General features: G+C 39.0%; 1 protein-coding gene across 1 annotated transcript; it reads left to right on the top strand.

Annotated features, from left to right (window-relative positions):
* The first annotated feature begins 4,183 nt into the window (after positions 1-4,183).
* On the top strand, positions 4,184-18,854 carry INA (internexin neuronal intermediate filament protein alpha). The gene is made up of 3 exons (XM_074231910.1): positions 4,184-5,317; positions 13,976-14,100; positions 15,670-18,854. The coding sequence occupies exons 1-3, from the start codon at positions 4,262-4,264 to the stop codon at positions 15,971-15,973; spliced, it is 1,485 nt and encodes a 494-aa protein (XP_074088011.1). The 5' UTR covers positions 4,184-4,261; the 3' UTR covers positions 15,974-18,854.
* Positions 18,855-19,228: the final 374 nt, after the last annotated feature.

Genomic DNA, 19,228 nt, shown 5'->3' with positions numbered 1-19,228 from the left:
GTTGAATATAATTGTTTTTTCCAGCCTGAAGTTTTAATATGTATGTTCTGACACAGTCAGTTTATAATTATTCTGAAATTCACTGTACCCTTCATGAATTATTTAATGACTTTACTTTCTTCCCTTTTGTTCTAGATTGATAGTCAGTTTGGAACTAGTAACGTGGGATGAAGAGAAGAGATGAAACTCAAATCAATTCATTGTTCTTTGGAAACCCTGGAAAAATCTGGTTGTATATAAAAATATAATATAATTATATTATATTATCAATTATAATCATAATTTCTCACTTTTATGTAGCACTTTCCTCACAATTAGTCCATATAATGGGTAGTGCAATTATTATTATTCCATTTTATAGAGGAAGAGACTGAAGCTCAGAGAGTTTCAGTGGCTTGCCTAAACTCAAACTCACTGAAAAACAAAGCAAAATAAGTCACACACACTCCAAAGTTCAAACCATATTCGTGATGGTAAAAGAAACAAGAATTTTCAACCATTAACCAGATATGTCCTTAAAAATCGCCAAAACCTGGCAAAAAATTGGAAATTAAGTGAATGTCCTTCAACTGGGGAATGACTTAACAAACTGTGGTATATGTATGTCATGGAACACTATTGTTCTATTAGAAACCAGGAGAGATGGGAATTCAGGGAACCCTGGAAGGATTTGCATGAATTGATGCTGAGTGAGAGGATCAGAACCAGAAAAACATTGTATACCCCAACAGCAACATGGGGGTGATGATCAACCTTAATAGATTTGCTCATCCCATCATTGCAACAACCAGGGACAATTTGGGGCTATCTGCAATGGAGAATACCATCTGTATCCAGAGAAAGAATTATGGACTTTGAACAAAGACCAAAGACTATTACCTTCAAATTAGAAAAAAAAAACTTATATTAATATGTAATTTTACTATATCATACTTTATTTTTCTTTCTTAAGGATATGATTTCTCTGTCATCACATTCAACTGAGATAAATGTATAACATGGAACCAATGTCAAGGCTAACAGAAGGCCTTCTGGGGGGGGTGAGGGGAGGGAAACAAGAATGGGGGGAAAATTGTAAAACTGAAAATAAATAAAATCTTTCTTAAAAAAAAAAATCACCAAAACCAGGGCAGCTAGGTGGAACAGTGGTTAGAGAATTGGCCCTGGAGTCAGGAGTCAAATCTGGCCTCAAACACTTAATAATTACCTAGCTGTGTGTCCTTGGGCAAGTCACTTAACCCCAATGCCTTGCAAAAACCAAAAAAAAAATTACTAAAACCTAATTGACTTGAATGGTAAATGAAACTTAAAGAGTCTTTTATATCTTCTTCACTTGAACATATTTTTTTTAAAAAAATCACCCTCTTAATCCATCTAGTTCAGAGTCTGATTCAAACAAGTATAGTGGAAAATTGTGATGCCTTTCCAGATAATAAGCTTTTTTTTAAAAAAACTATTTAGTTATTTTCCAATTATATATAAAAATAGTTTTCAATATTCATTTTTGTAAAGTTTGTAAAGTTTTCTGCCTTCCTACCTTTTCCTCCCCCACACCCTAAGATATCAAGTAATCTGATATAGGTTATAAATGCACAATCATGTTACCCATATTTCCATATTAGTCATTGCTGTGAAGGGAGAATCAGAATTAAAGGGAAAAACTACAAGAAAGGAAAAAAAAATTAAAAAAGTAGAAATAGTATGCTTTGATCTGCATTCAGATTCCATGGTTCTTTCTCTGGAGATGGATGGCATTTTCCTTTGCAAATCTTTTAGAATTGAACACTGTACTGCTGAGAAGAGCTAAATCTATCATAGCTGATCACCACACAATATTGGTACTGTGCTCAATATTTAACTGGTTCTGCTCACTTTACTCAGAATCCTGATAACTGTAGAACTTATAGATTTGCAACAACATATATATATTTTTTTTTTCATTGAAATCCTTCTTTAACTTATTCCTAACCAACTCTTAAAGAAGGAAATTTTAGAAGTTAGCTCATAGATTCAGACCTAGAAGAGTCCTAAAAGGTCATCTGGTTCAGTGCTCTGCCTTTACAAAGAAATGAATCTCAGTGAGTTGAAACTTCTCCAAAGTCAGCCAGATAGTAAGTGGAAGAGCCAACATTTAAACTTAGATATTCTTTTTTTAAAGATTTTATTTATTTTGAGTTTAACACTTTTCCCCTAATCTTACTTCCCCCCCACAGAAGGCAATTTGTCAGTCTTTACATTGTTTCCATGGTATACATTGATCCAAATTGAATGTGATGAGAGAGAAATCATATCCTTAAGGAAGAAACATAAAGTACAAGAGATAGCAAGATCAGACAATAAGATATCAGGGGTTTTTTTTTTCTAAGTTAAATGTAATAGTTCTTGGTCTTTGTTCAAACTCCACAGTTGTTTCTCTGGATTCAGATGGTATTCTCCATTGCAGAGAGCCCCGAATTGTCCCTGATTGTTGCACTGGTGGAATGAGTGAGTCCATCAAGGTTGATCATTGCCCCTATGTTGCTGTTAGGGTGTACAGTGGTTCTAGTTCTGGTTCTGTTCATCTCACTCAGCATTCGTTCATGCAAATCTCTCCAGGCTTCTCTGAATTCCCATCCTTTCTGGTTTCTAATAGAACAATAGTGTTCCATGACATACATATACCACAGTTTGCTAAGCCATTCCCCAATTGAAGGACATTTATTTGATTTCCAATATATTGCCCCCACAAACAGGACTACTATGAATATTTTTGTACAAGTGATGTTTTTACCTTTTTTCATCATCTCTTCAGGGTATAGACCCAGTAGTGTTATTGCTGGGTGTGCACATTTTTGTTGCCCTTTGGGCGTATAACCTTAGATATTTTTATTGTAAGGATAGTACTCTTTCCATTAGACTTTCTCAAGTCTATATAATATCTATGATGGAAATTCTTGGATCCCACACATAACACTTTAAGTGCCCTTTCTAATTATCGTGTAACAGTCTCTAGTATAGGGAATCTGCGCTATCGTCTGATCTGTAAGCTCCTATTTTTTTAATCAGTGCAGGAACTATTTCATAACTCAACTTTTTTTTTTGTCTTTCCCAAAACTACGGGCGCTCAATGTTGAACTGAAGGAGAGGATTCTATGAGAATCAGCATTTTCTTTTATGTGTCTGCCTATTGCCTTTTAGTTTTCCTGGAAGGAAAGACTCCCATTCTAGAACTGTGGTATTTGATTAAAGAAAAAAAATGTGTGTTCATCTTATCCTGGGTAATTTTATAGACGATTAATAATCCTTCTCAGGTTCCACTTTCTTTTCTTTGGTAAATTCCCCCTAATTCATGCATATATTGAATGCTGACTCATCCCATTTCTAGTTATTCTTTCATACTTCTAATGCCTGGACTTTATGCTCATGATTTCTCTCTTCTCAAGAAATGTCTCTTGGGGGCAGCTAGGTGGCGCAGTGGATAAAGCACCGGCCCTGGAGTCAGGAGTACCTGGGTTCAAATCCGATCTCAGACACTTAATAATTACCTAGCTGTATGGCCATGGGCAAGCCACTTAACTCATTGCCTTGCAAAAAAAAAAAAAAACTTAAAAAAAAGGAAATGTCTTTAAAGTGGTCTGAGGTGGGAGCGAGTTACTGGATGCAATTTGGGAGCTCCTGATATGATGGAAGAGATAGCTTATCTAGGATGTCTAAAGGGTGGAAGTTAGTGATATGAATAGAAAGACCCAGCCAGTGTTGTGTTTTGAGAGGAGATGCAGTCTTGTCCAACCTGATGGGGCAGAGACTTCCAGAATTTGGGGGGGGAGGGAAAAGAAAGGGGGAGAAGGGACCACAGAATCTTGGCAAGCCATAGGCACAAAGACTGTAGCGATCCCGTAGGATGTGCGATGCGGAGGAGATGGTCAAGGTTGGTTTGAAGGTGGCAATGCCAAAGTCACTTGTCTGCGGATCTCAGTGCTAAAGAAAATGGGCTTGCGGGGGGAGTAGGCTGCTCCTTCTGGGAGGAAAGGGCACCTAGCTTCCGCCGGCAATCTTGGCCCTTTGACCAGAGAGAGACCACGCAGCTCTGGCTGCTGCAGTGCGATCCTCCAACCTGCAATGGGCACTCCACCCCCATCCCTCTCCCAAGGACCTTCCCTTTGTGGAAGGCCCCTCCTCCAACGCTCCCCTCCCAGCCCCGCCCCCGGCGCCTTATAACGCGGGCCCCCGAAGCCGCGATCAGTCCCGGCTTCTGCTCCGGACGCCGTCTGTCCCTTGCAAGATGAGTTTCAGCTCCGACCATTATCTTTGCTCCTCCTCCTACAGGAAGGTATTCGGGGATGGCGCTCGCCTGTCCTCGCGCTTCGCGGGCAGCGGCGCCGGGAGCTTCAGGTCGCAGTCCCTGTCCCGCTGCCCCGTGGCCTCGTCGGGGGCCTGCTCCGCCGCCTCCTCTCTGGGGCTGGGGCTGAGCTACCGCCGCCCCGGGCCCGACAGCCTGGACCTGAGCCAGGCCGCGGCGCGCAACAACGAGTACAAGATCATCCGCACCAACGAGAAGGAGCAGCTGCAGGGCCTCAACGACCGCTTTGCGGTGTTCATCGAGAAAGTGCACCAGCTGGAGACCCAGAACCGGGCCCTGGAGGCCGAGCTGGCGGCGCTGCGGCAGCGCCAGGCCGAGCCCTCGCGCGTCGGCGAGCTCTTCCAGCGCGAGCTGCGGGAGCTCCGCGCGCAGCTGGAGGAGGCGAGCTCGGCCCGGACCCAGGCGCTGCTGGAGCGCGACGGGCTGGCCGAAGAGGTGCAGCGGCTGCGGGCGCGCTGCGAGGAGGAGAGCCGCGGCCGCGAGGGCGCCGAGCGCGCCCTCAAGGCGCAGCAGCGCGATGCGGACGGCGCCACCTTGGCAAGGCTGGACCTGGAGAAGAAGGTGGAGGCGCTGTTGGACGAACTGGCTTTCCTGAGGCAGGTGCACGAGGAGGAGGTGTCGGAGCTGCTGGCCACGCTGCAGGCGTCGTCCCAGGCCTCGGCCGAGGTGGACGTGGCCGTGGCCAAGCCGGACCTGACCTCGGCGCTCCGCGAGATCCGCGCCCAGTACGAGTCGCTGGCCGCCAAGAACCTGCAGTCCGCCGAGGAGTGGTACAAGTCCAAGTTCGCCAACCTGAACGAGCAGGCGGCGCGCAGCACCGAAGCCATCCGAGCCAGCCGCGAGGAGATCCACGAGTACCGACGCCAGCTGCAGGCGCGCACCATCGAGATCGAAGGGCTCCGGGGCGCCAATGAGTCCTTGGAAAGGCAGATCCTGGAGATGGAGGAAAGGCACAGCGCCGAGGTGGCTGGCTTTCAGGTGAGTGCCGCCGGACGAACTTACCCCGGGGGGAAGAGGCGGGGTTCAGCCACACCGATTTATTTAAGCCTGTACCTCGGGCCCTCTTCTTGTGATTGATCCCGATCCCTCTTTTGAAAGCCTAGCTCTTCTCTCAGACCCCTCCCAAAACGGACATGGTCTTACAGTAATGGAGAGAGCGGCCTTTCTTTTTCTTTAGATTGATTTTGAGAGAAATAGGATGGACTAAAAAAACCAAAAAGACCTAAGCTAGCAACCAACCATATCTTTAACAAGATTGGTCATAGTAAAGAAGAGGAGGGAGTGATTGATCTATTCGCTGTCCTTTGCATTTCACTTTCCTAGAGTCCGGATCGTAATTTCTGCCTCCGGGGAAGTCTTTTTGGTAAGAGCCGGAAAGGAAACCGATCTATAGGTTAAAAGATCTACAACAATAAAAAAAAAAGCTATGGCTGCTGTCCATGGTACTATTCCCCCAGTCTTAATTCGATTTTCCCTTTCTTTCAGCGGTCATAAGCAAAGTCTCTCTAGACAACTGCGTTCTTTCCTTCCCCACCCCACGTCATTCCCAATATCAATCTATCTATCTATCCATCTATGTATCTGCTCTTATCTATTGATGGATTGTTGTAACTCAAGAGCTGAACTACAGAGACTGGGGCTTCTTTGTTGTAGGGCTGTCGTACCATTTGTTTGTTCCTCTTCACCTGTCTTTCATGATCCCGAAAAGATATTTTCTATTTGTTCCTCCCTCACCTCCATCAAATAATGGCTATTGCTGCTTCAGACGCATGGTAGGATATCTCTGGTTGACCAGGAAAGGGACAAAAGGCAGGGGCAGGGAGGAGGGAAGTGCTAGCAAAAAAATAGTAATACTGTGATTTTACTTAGAATCACAATAAAGACTCTTTAAATTGACCTCCACTATTTCATAAATTTGGGATAATTCAGCATGATTTGGGTTGAATTCTTCACCTTTTACACTGTTTACAAAAAAGAATACTTGAGAGAAATAATTTGTGTAAATAATTTGGTAGCCATTTATCTGAAGAGTACAAACTGTTTTTAAGGTCTTTGAAACAATGTCTACAAATCTGCTACTACTTTCAAATAAACCTTTTTTCAGTGCATGTGAAATGAGTTAATTCTATTAAAAATGTCAATTATTGTTGTTACTTATTCAAGCAGGTCTGGGAAGTATCTTTATTTTACATCCTGCTAGGAATTACTGTGGATACATAAAAATAAAGTTAAACTGCATCACAAAATCCTAAAACCCAAGCTTTCTACTAAATATCTGGCTCTGTTCCCAGCCATTCTGATTTCATGAAGTGCTACTATAACTGAGGTCTAGGCTGCATTTCTTCTTCCTAGATTCTACAGAGAAGGACTATGTGACCTCTGAAAGTCTAGCTTTGTCCTTCTATGAAAGGGAGGTGCCCAGGCTAGGATAATTTTAAGACACTTGTCCTTTCTCATTGGTTCTATAGTATCTTGTTGCTAGCATAGAATCAGCTTTTCCTTCCTTGACCTGGTGGTGGAGAGAAAGAGGAAGGGGGTGTATTTATGATGCTTGGCTGTCTGTTTTTCTTTTAATGGCTTTCAGGGTTACACAATAGCATGGGCAGCCAGACCTGGGTCTGCAGGAAAAATGCGGCATCTGCAACTCTGCAATGCTGCACACATCATCCCCACCCCCACTTCTACCCCAACCCCCACCCACCCCTCTCTGCCCCAGCAATTCCTTTCAGGACAAAGTGGAATGGCTCATGGGAGTGGCAAGAGATGTTAAGACTGACAGGCCTGAATCATTTCATTTTTCTTGGGTGTGGCTCATAGGTCCACCTGGTGTCCTAGGAGGGAGGCCTGTAGCCACTGGATAATGCCTTGGTCAAGAAGCAAAAAGATCATCTTTCTCAAGGAATTTCTTAACAGGTCAAGTCAAAGCACCGTAATTTCCTAAGATTTTTCCTCTTATCCCACACCCACTGTGGAACCAAGAATGCCATTCCTTTTTTCTTCTGCTTCAAGGAATAACCAACCAATCGGTATATTTTCTAACAACCCCATGAATATCTTACTTTATAAGCTTGTTGTCCTCACATAGAGGTAGGGGAAGGACACAGAAAACCCAAACTTACAACTTCACACTGAACTCTGCTGCACATTCAGCACCATGCTAAAGATAAAGGCTGCAAAGAAGTATTAGGTCTCTATATGATAATTGTGGAGGAAAAAATTCATACATACAAAACAAAGAAGAACTCAAGATGACATGATCACATGAACAGTGGTGTGACACAAACTGAAGGGGTGGGGTAGCTCAAAGGAAGGAAGCACTGTTACTGTTAAAGCATATCACAAGTCAAATACAGCAACCTCTTTTCCTTGAGGACATTTCCATTCATTGAAAAAAAGGGAATTTCAATTTTCTCCAATTTTCTTCACATTCTTGGAATGAATACAAAGCCTTATAGAAAAGCAAAGATAGAGCTCAGTGACCCAGTCCAATAATGAAAAGGCAACCAGAAGTCTTTGAGAGGTGCTTCCTTGAAAGACTTTGCTGATCTTTCTTATTTCATAGTCTCTGGGGAGAAGTGTAATGGCTGCTGTACTCTCACCAGGATGAAATTGGAGCTTAGCCTAATTAAATTGAATATGGGGTCCATCCACTGAAAGTGATGGGGCAGGTGAGGGAGAAGTGGCAGCTTGTAAATATAGAGCCAGGGAAAGCTGTCTTTGAAATTGCAAACCAGGATAATGGGGGTGTTTCTTTTGTTTATTTTTCTACTTATTCATAGATCTTTTTTCTTTTTTTAATCCATTGCCTGAATCACTCTGAGTGATCTTTCATAATTAGAAATCATCTGGACATACTTTACCCTTTGTTTCTGGAAAACAAAGGAAGAAAGGAGAGTTCCTTTCCAAAAAGGACATTTCCTCCTTGTCCTCAGTTCATTACTTATGGCTTAGGAAGACATCATTTATAGAATGACAACTTTTATCTGACAGTGCTGTGTTTATTCCATTCTGGCTGAATATATGGTCTCAATAAAAGCTGAGAATGACATCCCAATTAAACAGAGCTGTCTCTTGCTGCTCTTTCTTCCTTCTTTTCACCACCATGACCTTTCTCGGTTTTATTCACTTTCCAGCCCCTGGTTTTTAGTGCTGATGTTAGTGATTTTAAAAGAGGTTTCTTAAGGTGATGTAGTCTTTCATCTAGTTCCCTCAGGCTAAGCCTGAAGTTTCACAGCCCAGGGGAGCAGACTACTGAAATTATACAGTAGATATTCATGTGGGCAACACTATCTTGTTCAGAATAACTGCTGAGTTATCCTCACATGGTATTTTTGAAAATCTATTCAAGGTATAAATAGGAAACTATGAAAAGGGAACAGGAGAAAATCAGATTAGTTGTTATAGGCAGTTCTTGCTACTGAGAATAGAACTACACTCTTTATCATAACTTAAGCCATGAATCACATACGTAGAGCACCTGATACAAATTATAGTTACTAACCCTAACTCTCACCTTTATTTTCAAATTATTAAAAAAAAAAAGCTTACCTATAGTGAAAGTACAGCTAACAGATAGGTAGGGAGCCAAAAAAAAAAAACCCTTGAAAAACAAAATAGATGTCACACAAAGCCCATGGACTATAGTTAGTTCATACACTCCCCTACAACATATTTTCTCTTTACATAGAAAAAACAAATGATCATGCCACCACATCCTGACAGAGAGGTAATAGATTCTAGATGCAAACTGAGATATATATTTAATTTTGGACAAGGACAATGTTTTTATTAACAAAGAAGGGAAGTTAAGTAAAACATCAACACTTTGATGGTGTCTATCAGCATATATCTCAAAATGTGTCTTTTTCTGCTACTTTATTTCAGGAAGGTAGGGAAACTGAGTGGATAGAGGGCTAGCCCTGAAGACAGGAAGACTCATCTTTGTGAGTTCAAATCTGACCCCAGACACCCACTAGTTGTGTGACCTTGAACAATTCTTTTTTTTTTTTTTTTAGGTTTTGGCAAGGCAAATGGGGTTAAGTGGCTTGCCCAAGACCACACAGCTAGGTAATTATTAAATGTTTGAGACCAGATTTGAACCCAGGTACTCCTGACTCCAGGGCTAGTGCTTTATCCACTGCGCTACCTAGCCGCCCCAAACAATTCACTTAATACTGTTTGCCTCGGATCCCCATCTGCAAAATGAGTTGGAGAAGGAAATAACAAAGCATTCCATTAAGAAAAATCTCAAATGGTGTCTTAAACAGTCCATCGTGACCAAAAATAACAACACTGCAGAAAAGAATGTATACCTCTAAAGTCCATTGGTGATTGCACTTATTTAATTACTAATGTCTTTATTTTGCCATGGTTGTTATGTATATTGTTGACTTGGTTCTACTCACTTTGCTCTGCATTAGTTCCTTTTTAGTTCCAAATTTCTTTAAATTCCTCGTATTAATTATTTCTTACTCCAATAGTTGATGGTATATACTTGATATATCTGGTCCTTCAATTTACACCAATTATAACCCATCTGTGCCAACCCACCTTGTTCAACACATTTATACATACTCACAAAAGATAATTCTCTCCCCATCATGATGTTCTGGGGACTTTCCTCATCTTGATATTACATAGACACTAATGGAGATTGTCTTTCGATTATCCCTTGCTCTTGTTTTGTGATTAGCATGTCTCTTTTTTCCTAGTCAGCTTTCTTTAATGACTTTTAAACAACTTTCCCAGTACCTTTTGTTTGTTGTAATGTATTGAACTTTGCTCACATCCATCATGGGCTTTTCCATCACCCTTTCAGTAACTCTCACCTTCAGTTCTTTAAAAATGATGATATTTCATGACACAACCATATGTTACTAGAAGAACATTAGTATTAAAAAGGTGGTCTTTGCTTCATGGAGAAGCTTGGAGTAGTAGTAGTGGAGTTATTAAAAGAACTATTCGATTTATCAAAGGCAATCCCTATTTTTTTCTTTCTTCTTTTCAATTCTAGACCTAGTTCATCACATATTTGTAATGCTTATCCAGAATATGTATGTGTGTGTACACAAGAACATGCAAGTATGTGTGCATAGATGCACATACATATTGATGGACAAACTTTATAGATTGTCATTTTACATACCATAATCTGTACAAAAGGCATTCTTTATACACTTGATTTTCCCTGTGTGGATATTTAAATCAGATTTTTTAATGTGATTATAGATCTCATTTATTGCTTCTTTATTTTTTATTATTTTTTTATTGCAAGTCAATGGGGTTAAATGACTTGCCCAAGGTCACATAGCTAGGTAATTATTGTCTAAGACCAGATTTGAATTCAGGTTCTCTCGACTCCAGGATGGGTGCACTCTCCACTGCACCACCTAGTTGCCTTTTATTGCTTATTATTTTGGTACTTGATCCAATATTATTCACAAATAGGAGTATCTGAAGGACCTCATCATCTATAGAAGATCTGTTCTAACTCTATATCTATGGACCTCTCTTATTTTTCAATTGCCTTAAGAATTCATTCCTCAAAAGCTTCAAAATGGAACTCTTCTATGTATGCTTGATTTACTCCATTGTTTTTCCCATTTTTTTTTCTTCAGTGTCATTCCCTCTTCCTCAGATAGTGCCTTATTATTTCTTTCAGCATAATAGTGCTGTCATTTGGATCCTCTTTGAGAATGAAGAACAATAATCAACCAGCCAACCATTCTATTATACTCATGGACCACAGATTGATGAGTACCTAGTTTTTGATGAGATCTAGTTTATGGAACTTAAGAAAGTGTTGCTTAGGATGTTTTTATAAATATGGTATCTTTCCTTCTATCTTTTGACTTCCTTTGGGCTTATGCCTTGTAGTGATATTGCTATATCATAGCACATGGTCAGTTAAGTCACTTTTTTTGAGGTGACAATACTAAAATATAGAATGATTGGATCACTTCACAACCCCACTAATATGTTAGAATACTCCTATTCTCAGAGATCCTCCAATATTTCTTCAACATGTAAACTCTGATTTGAACTTATATATTTATTACTAATCATATTAAAAGATGTATACTTTAAAGATGTATACATTTATACATTTTTTGTGTTTTTATAATGAATATATATGTTATTCTTCTAATTTTTTTACTTTGTAGAATGCTGGCTCGAAATTTCTTTGAATTCTTCAGATTTGTCATTTTAATAGAGGAGTATTGTGTTTTATCATTTTTTAAATCATTTTATAATGTTCAATTTCTTGAAATTTCGAGTTCTAATTTCTCTCCAGGTCCTCCCCAAACCATTAGGCTATCACTAACAAATATGAAATCATAGAAAACATATTTCCATAATAGTTATGTTAAAAAAATACAAAGGAAGGAAGGGGGGAAAAGATTCATTATTTTTATATATCATGATTGATTTAACCACTTCCTATGGATAAATTTTTTTTAAGAAAATGGTGGTGAGGAGAAAGCTGGGGAAAAGTTATGGGGAACAAGAATAGTACAGTCGTGGATTGAGAATGCTCAAAGAATTGATTTCTTGTCTCAACTCTGTCATTAATTGTGAGTTTTGAGAAGTCACTTGACCTCTCTGAACCCCTGGTTCCTCCTCTGCAAAATGAAGGGAATTAGATTCAAAAGCTAGAGTCATTTCCTGCTATGACAATATGATATAAACTATGTGGAATTCCTTCTGTATGAATGAGATTTCCAGATAACAAAGGATTTGCCATTTTAGTAATAGTTTTAATGTGAGATTTTCAGAGCACTTTAAATACATGAAAGCATCTTAATTTCTGTTTTGAGGAGGAAAAAGAAACAGAAGAGAAACTTATCTCAGGATATTTTGAAAAGCTATAGCAAAGATGGCACACTGGAAAGCATTCTAGGCCTAAAATCAGGAGAATGTAAGTTCAAATCTAAACTCAGACCTTTATTAATTGTATGACCCTGAGTAAATCATTTAACCCTACATCTATACTGGAAAATGAACTGGAAAAGGAAATTGCAAACTACTCTAGTATCTTTGCCAAGAAAACCCCAAATGCACTCACAAAGAGTATAATCTAACAACAACAAAAAAAGGAAAGCCAAAAATCACAGCTCTGAGTCTTCCTTTTCAGACTAACCATGAAATGATCTGGGACTTTTTCCCTCAGAGGATCTTAATTTCAGAAAAGGACCTATCTAATCAATGTTGATGGCATCATTCTAAATCCATCATATCACTTTCAGTAGAACGTTGAAATAAAATGCCCATTGATTTCCAGGAATCTTCCTTGCTTTGTCTCCCATAATTCTTTAATGATTTTAGAGCATTTTTTGTGCTTCCATGTGATTGGTATTTCTCCCTACTTATTTTTAAAGGTTTATTGTTGATAGGTCTATTCTCAGCTGAATTCTACTGTTTATAAAATATTAGATGGTGTAATTTAAGTTCTTTCTGCTATTTCTTAGAGTTTGAAAGTTTGTACGTTTTGCAACATCAACTATGTTTCTCATTTCCAAGACCAGCTTTGTTGAACTTAGGACAAAGCAAAAAGAGATGAGTCTACCCAGGAAATGTAGTGTAGTATAGCTTAGATATCTCACACACTGACCTGCATTATTATTTTCCATAAAATGATGCCTAGTCTATTGAATATTCTATGTCTCTTAAACCAATGTTGGAGCCATTGCCAATAGTCTTGACTTTTGTCTTGCCACCAAACTGTGCTGACTCTGGAAGACAGAGTGAGACTGAAGACTTTATGCAGCTCTGCCTCACTTAAATCAAATTCATGCATTCATGGTCTTGTTCACGAGCAAAGGATGAAAAATCAAATAAACAACAAGCTACTGATATAATTCTATGAGATTAGTGATTTCATATACCCAGTAATCATCATGAACAACAAATTCAAAGTTTATTTTTTTCTGGACCTGGACTTGTGCTTTAGAAGGGTTTGGAATTGGACCCTTTGATGTTATTATTACTATTTATTGTTGTTGTTTGATTCAGTTTTAGTATTTAGCTAAAACAAGTTTTTCTATTTCATTCTTGACTCTTTTTACCAACAGAATAAAATAATGTTAATAAAGATATTCTGTTGAGAATATGATAAGGTAATCATAACATCAAAAAGAAAAAGGGTATCCTGGCTAGAGTGGTTGTTTTTCTGTCAATTTGTCACAGTGGGAATTTCTTGATTCAGAGTCTCTTTTGGAGATTGTGGGGAAGAGAAAGGATAAGTGATTATTGGATTATTATTTTTCCTACTACATTATAAGCTTCATAAGGGCAAGGTCCATGCCTTAAGACTTTATATCTCTTCTTGGATCTAAAGTAATTTGCAGAATAAACTCTTTTTAAAAAAAACAAGTTTTATTGATGCATTTTATTTTTATATTGCTTAAATTTCCCCCTGTATCTCTCCTCCTTCCTCTTCCCATATAACAAAGAATTTCAGATTAAATGCTTAATTAGTACTTATTGAATGGATGGATGGATAATGTAATGAGACAAGCCAGGAGTGGTACAAACCATAGCTGACATTGCTGACATATGACCAGAGTCATATACTCTATGATAGTGTCACTGACTTAGATTGGTTTGAGCTAATTGTTCAGAATTTCTCTTTTGCAGGATAGCATTGGACAACTAGAGAATGACCTGAGAAGTACAAAGAGTGAGATGGCTCGCCACCTGCGAGAGTACCAGGACCTGCTCAATGTCAAAATGGCTCTGGATATTGAGATTGCAGCTTACAGGTAATGCCCAGCTCATAGCTAGTGTTTTTTTGAGGACATTGCTCAGAACGGCCTGGGTCACCAAAAGTATGGGATCAAGGTGGATATTTGACTGTTATCTCTCTTTCTGTTAGCTAAGTGAATATGTAACAATGCCAACAGTCCTAATGAAACATTTTTTAAGTGGCCTATACCTCTGTCTCTCCCTACCTTTACATCTAATCTATTCTAGTCATGCCATTTTAGTCCTTGTACTAAAGTTCTCTGTCAAATATTATATTTCAGAGCTCAGAGGGAACTTTATGGTAGAAAAGTTCTCTAAGCAATGTCTTATAGAAAGAGGAAGATTGCTTTCTAAATGTAGAGGTCAGCATGAGCAATGGTCTCTATATGGTCTTTTCCCCACTCCATATTTAAAAAAAAATCTTTACAAGATTTTTAAGTTTAATAGAGATTATCTCTGTTGAATATATAAGGAAATGGGTTGATCGAAGTTAAATTTCATGTACATGGTTAATGGGTCTTAGAATGTGGATCCCCTAGTCCCTCTCACCCCCCCCAACTATATACTGTGCTCTCAAGTATTGTCTTTCCTATTCATCCCTCAAAGAATATCCCTTCAAGAATAAGGGGGGACGGCGGCTGGCGCAGTGGATAAAGCACTGGCCCTGGAGTCAAGAGTACCTGGGTTCAAATCCGGTCTCAGACACTTAATAATTACCTAGCTGTGTGGCCTTGGGCAAGCCACTTAACCCCATTTGCTTTGCAAAAACCTAAAAAAAAAATTAGGAGGGAATGACTTCCTTGTGTGTTTACACAAAGAGACTCAGATAAGTAGTTATTACCAACACTATATCCTCCAAGCTTGTCTTCAGTAGACACTTGCACTCAATGTCCTTATCTCCATAAAGCTCCCCTGTTTTTCTCTAGGTTTTTCTAGGTGAGTAGAACAAAGTTCAGGTTCAAGTGAGAGGAAACGGTTCTTCCCACAGATCTATATGAGCTTCCTACTATGTTATTACTACTGAAGCTAAGGGATTATGAACAAAACAGCTCCCCAGAAGAGATTAGTAGAATCAAACTATTGAAAATTTATTCTTATACTAAATTAGATGTCTAAGGGTAGTGCAGGTGATGGTAATAGTGGTGGAAGGAGGGGTTGTCCAATTATTTTTTCTTTTCTTTTTTTTTTTTAAGGATTTTTGCAAGGCAGACGGGGTTAAGTGGCTTGCCCTAGGCCACACAGCTAGGTAATTATTTTAGTGTCTGAGACCGGATTTGAACCCAGGTACTCCTGACTCCAGGGCCAGTGCTTTATCCACTGTGCCACCTAGCTGCCCCCAGTTATTTTTTTTAAAAAAATGTATAACTGTCTAGGTGGGATGTTTTAAGATTCAGTGAAATTTGAGACAGAAGGATAAATAAAATAATTTCTGAAGGCTCAGTCCCATGCTCTGGGTTTAGGAATACATATTTAAAGTCCTGACTCAGGATCTAAGTTCAATTGGACCTTTTCTGAATGGCTTGGGGTTAGTGGTTTGACCTCTCAGTGACATTTTCTGCTAATCCTTCTCTCTGTTGGATTCACAGGAAGCTGCTAGAAGGTGAAGAAACCCGATTCAGCACCAGCACCATTTCAGGGCTGAATCCACCTCCTAACCCTGGTTATTTGCTATCATCCAGAATGTTTAGTTCAACTCCTTCAAAAGCATCACCCGCTGTGGTGTCTTTTAAGAAAGAGGAGAAGGAGGAAGAAGCTTCTAAAGTGACCCCCAAAAAGGCTTCTCAGATAGAAGAGAGCTTTGCAGAAATATTGGAGGAAACCATAATATCTACCAAGAAAACCGAAAAATCAAACCTAGAAGAAGTCACCATTTCAAGCCAAAAAATATAATCAGTGCTTAAAATAAAACAACCTAACAAATAAGAAACTAATACTTAAGAGGGAATAATATGCATTTGACCTTTTATGTAACTCTTTTCCTGAACCAAACCTGTTATATAGTATAAAATATCTCCAGCTTTAGTCTCATTTTCAATACTGAATTTTCTCTCAAGCGAGGAAAAACTCACTTAGAAGCAGCTTGATGTGTTAGGAGCCAAGCATAGTCCTGGAGCAATCACAGAGAAGTTACCCAATAATATGCCCTTCTTGTTCAGGCAGACAGATGATTCTGGGCCAGAGAAGGTGCCAAATGAGGTGCTAAATCTTCTGTGATCATTGTCATTTGCTATGAGCTAAAATTAAATTATATGTATACTCACCAGCCTCAGCCCACAGCCAGTTCACTCATGCTCCTTAGATACATAAAAAATAATCACTGCCAAAGATGAATCAACCTGCCCACATCCTAGGTAACTGCTGCTTAAAGCTATTTGGTACAGTGTGAATGTTGGCTCCTTAAGTGCTTCTCTAGCTCATCTTCATTCTGGAAAAAAAAGGCCAGTTAATATTCTTCCCTTTTAAACAATTTCAGGAGTTTCAAAAAAGAAAAAATTTGCCCCTGCAGCCTACTGTGCCCAGTGGGTAACTAGATGCATGGTGGTCATTTCTGTGATTTATGTGATGACTTTTCATGACCATTTCACATCATTTAATATGTTGTAGTTAAAAAACAAACTTGGCAATGAATGATGAATTTTGATAGTTCTCTTCCCTTCATATAGAAAATGCTAATATTTCCTACACTGATTAGTTCATGACTCAGATCCATTTAGTCAAAAATTCACTCTGCTAGGAGTGTAGCCATTCACCTCAACTTTAGAAGCACATTAGTAATGATTCTAAGCTATAGGCAGCCTAATAGATTTAGGATAAGCTAGAAGAGACATATTTCTAAGAATGAAGCAGCCAAGGACTCCATTCATCTGTGATTATTCATTTGTGGTGATGTAGCATTTAGTCTGCCCATGGTCTCATGAGAAGACATGTTGTCCCTTAGATAAAGTCACACTTGTATCTTTCTTTCTTTCTTTCCAAATCAGATTTGAATGGAGCATTGAATATGTTACCTTATAACCCGAGAGTCTCACTGCATATATTATGTTGTTGGGTCTCATTATGACACAAAAAACAGTTGAAGGAAACAATATAACTAACCCCTTTTCAGTCAATCAAAAACACCAGCAGATAGAAAAGAATAAAGAAAAAAATTGAATTTTTTGTTTCTTAAATTTTCTCCACTATCTAATTGTCTTGACCTTGAATGCAGAGTTGTAGGTGCCCCATGTTCTTGTGCTAGTGGGTCCTAGATGTGCAATCCATTAAATCTCCCCAGTGCAGCAGCTTCTGCATCTCACAGCCTTATTTGTGCCGACTAATACCTGATAATTATGATGTAGGGAAATAAAACCCTAACTGCTTATGATCATTTTCATCACAGCTGAAGAGTTTTGCTTATCTCTTTTTACACATTTACACTCCAGGGTTCTGTGGTGATTAGGTAGTAATAGTTTTGCTAAATATTCCTGTCCTATTGGATCTCAACCAATTCAAGGGTTTAGAATAGTCATTTTTTTTCTCTCTATACTTCCCTTCCTTATCCCTTCTGCTGTAAGATACAAGTTAGCAAAAAAACAATTAAAATCCCCCCACACACCTGAACTTCACTCTCATAGTCTGTGTTATTTGTGGTATGCTATTTTATTGAGGGGAGGGTTATTTTGGTCTGGTGAGACCACACCATTTTGATTGTCTACTTGCAATGCAAGCACAGTTCAAATAACAGAGTACTCAGGAACTGGACTTTGGTCTATATGTACACATTCACTTCTCTACAAAAGCCCTGATAAATTCCTAATGGCTTCATTAATATTAATATATGCATTCGAAATAATTTAACTCATTCATCTTTCCTACAAGAAAACTCCCAGCTAATCTCTATTTTTCCTTAGTTTTGTTCAAGGTACCACCAACCTTTCAATCACCCAGGTTATGAAGCTTGAAGCTTGCTCTACTCTTTCCTCTTCCTCAATCTCCATATTCTACTAGTTGTTGAGTCTTGTTCATTCTATCCTCCTGATATTTCTTATATCACCTTACCTCAAACTCGGATCACCTCTACCCTGAACTACAATCACAACAGTCTCCTAATTGGACTCCCAACTTCCAGTCTCCTCACCAATCCATTCTCCCTAGATAAGTCAAAATAATCTTCCTACACATTTGATCATATCACTCTTTGTTCAAGAATTAGCAATGACTTCCTCTTGCCCTCCCCCCTTAGTATGGGAAGTCCTTTGCACTTAGTTCCAAACTACTGTTCTGGCCTTATTATATATATTACTCCTTTTCATATACTTTACATTCCATTAAGATTGGTCTATTTGCTGTTCCCTGAACTCTCTACCCATCTCCCATTTCTGTGCTTTGCATAGGCTAACTATCATGCCTGGAATGTACTCCACTCTTATCTCTGCTTCAAGACTCAGCTCAGGTCCCACATCCCATGGGGAGATTTTTCTGAACTCCTTAGTTGTTAGTACTCTCTCTTTCTTTCTCAAATTATCATCTATATACTTATATATTTGCATGTTGTGTTTCTCTCTCCCAGTAGAATGTAAGCTCCTTGAGGGCAGGTACTATTTTTTATGTTGTCTTTGTATCTTAGAACCTTTGCATGTAGTAGGCACTTAATAAATGATTATTAGACTGCATTGTATTGGATTGATGAGAGCCACAATATACATCATGCTTCAGAATGCCTTATTTATGGCAAACCCTCAAGCAGAATGTGAATGATTTTCTTGGGGATGAATGCAATACAACTTAGAAGTAATGACAGAAATAGTAGATAGAAAAAATCTTTATGAAAAAGTTGAAACTTGAGTGTGGATAATTTTGCCTGTTTTAGACATTCCTAAGAATGAATGTCATTCTAGCAGAAGTCACTGGATAAAAATAGCCCTATAAAATAAAGGCCTCTATCACAGAGTCCTTGGTTTAACCTAGATATGTAAATTAACTGCAGAACTCAGATGTTGTCTGGGCACAGATTGGAAGATTCTTCCATGCCACTCCAGACTCCAGATAGCCAATATGGGGGTAAATGGATACCGCTAAGGAAACATTTTCAAAGTAGTATTTTAAGGATTGTAAAGAATTTTACATGTTATCTCATTTAGTTCTCAACAATTCTCTAAAGAAGGT

The sequence above is a fragment of the Macrotis lagotis genome, chromosome 4 (genome assembly GCF_037893015.1).
Source record: "Macrotis lagotis isolate mMagLag1 chromosome 4, bilby.v1.9.chrom.fasta, whole genome shotgun sequence".
In the NCBI taxonomy this organism is placed as follows: domain Eukaryota; kingdom Metazoa; phylum Chordata; class Mammalia; order Peramelemorphia; family Peramelidae; genus Macrotis; species Macrotis lagotis.
This window is presented reverse-complemented; position numbering and strand designations above follow the sequence as displayed.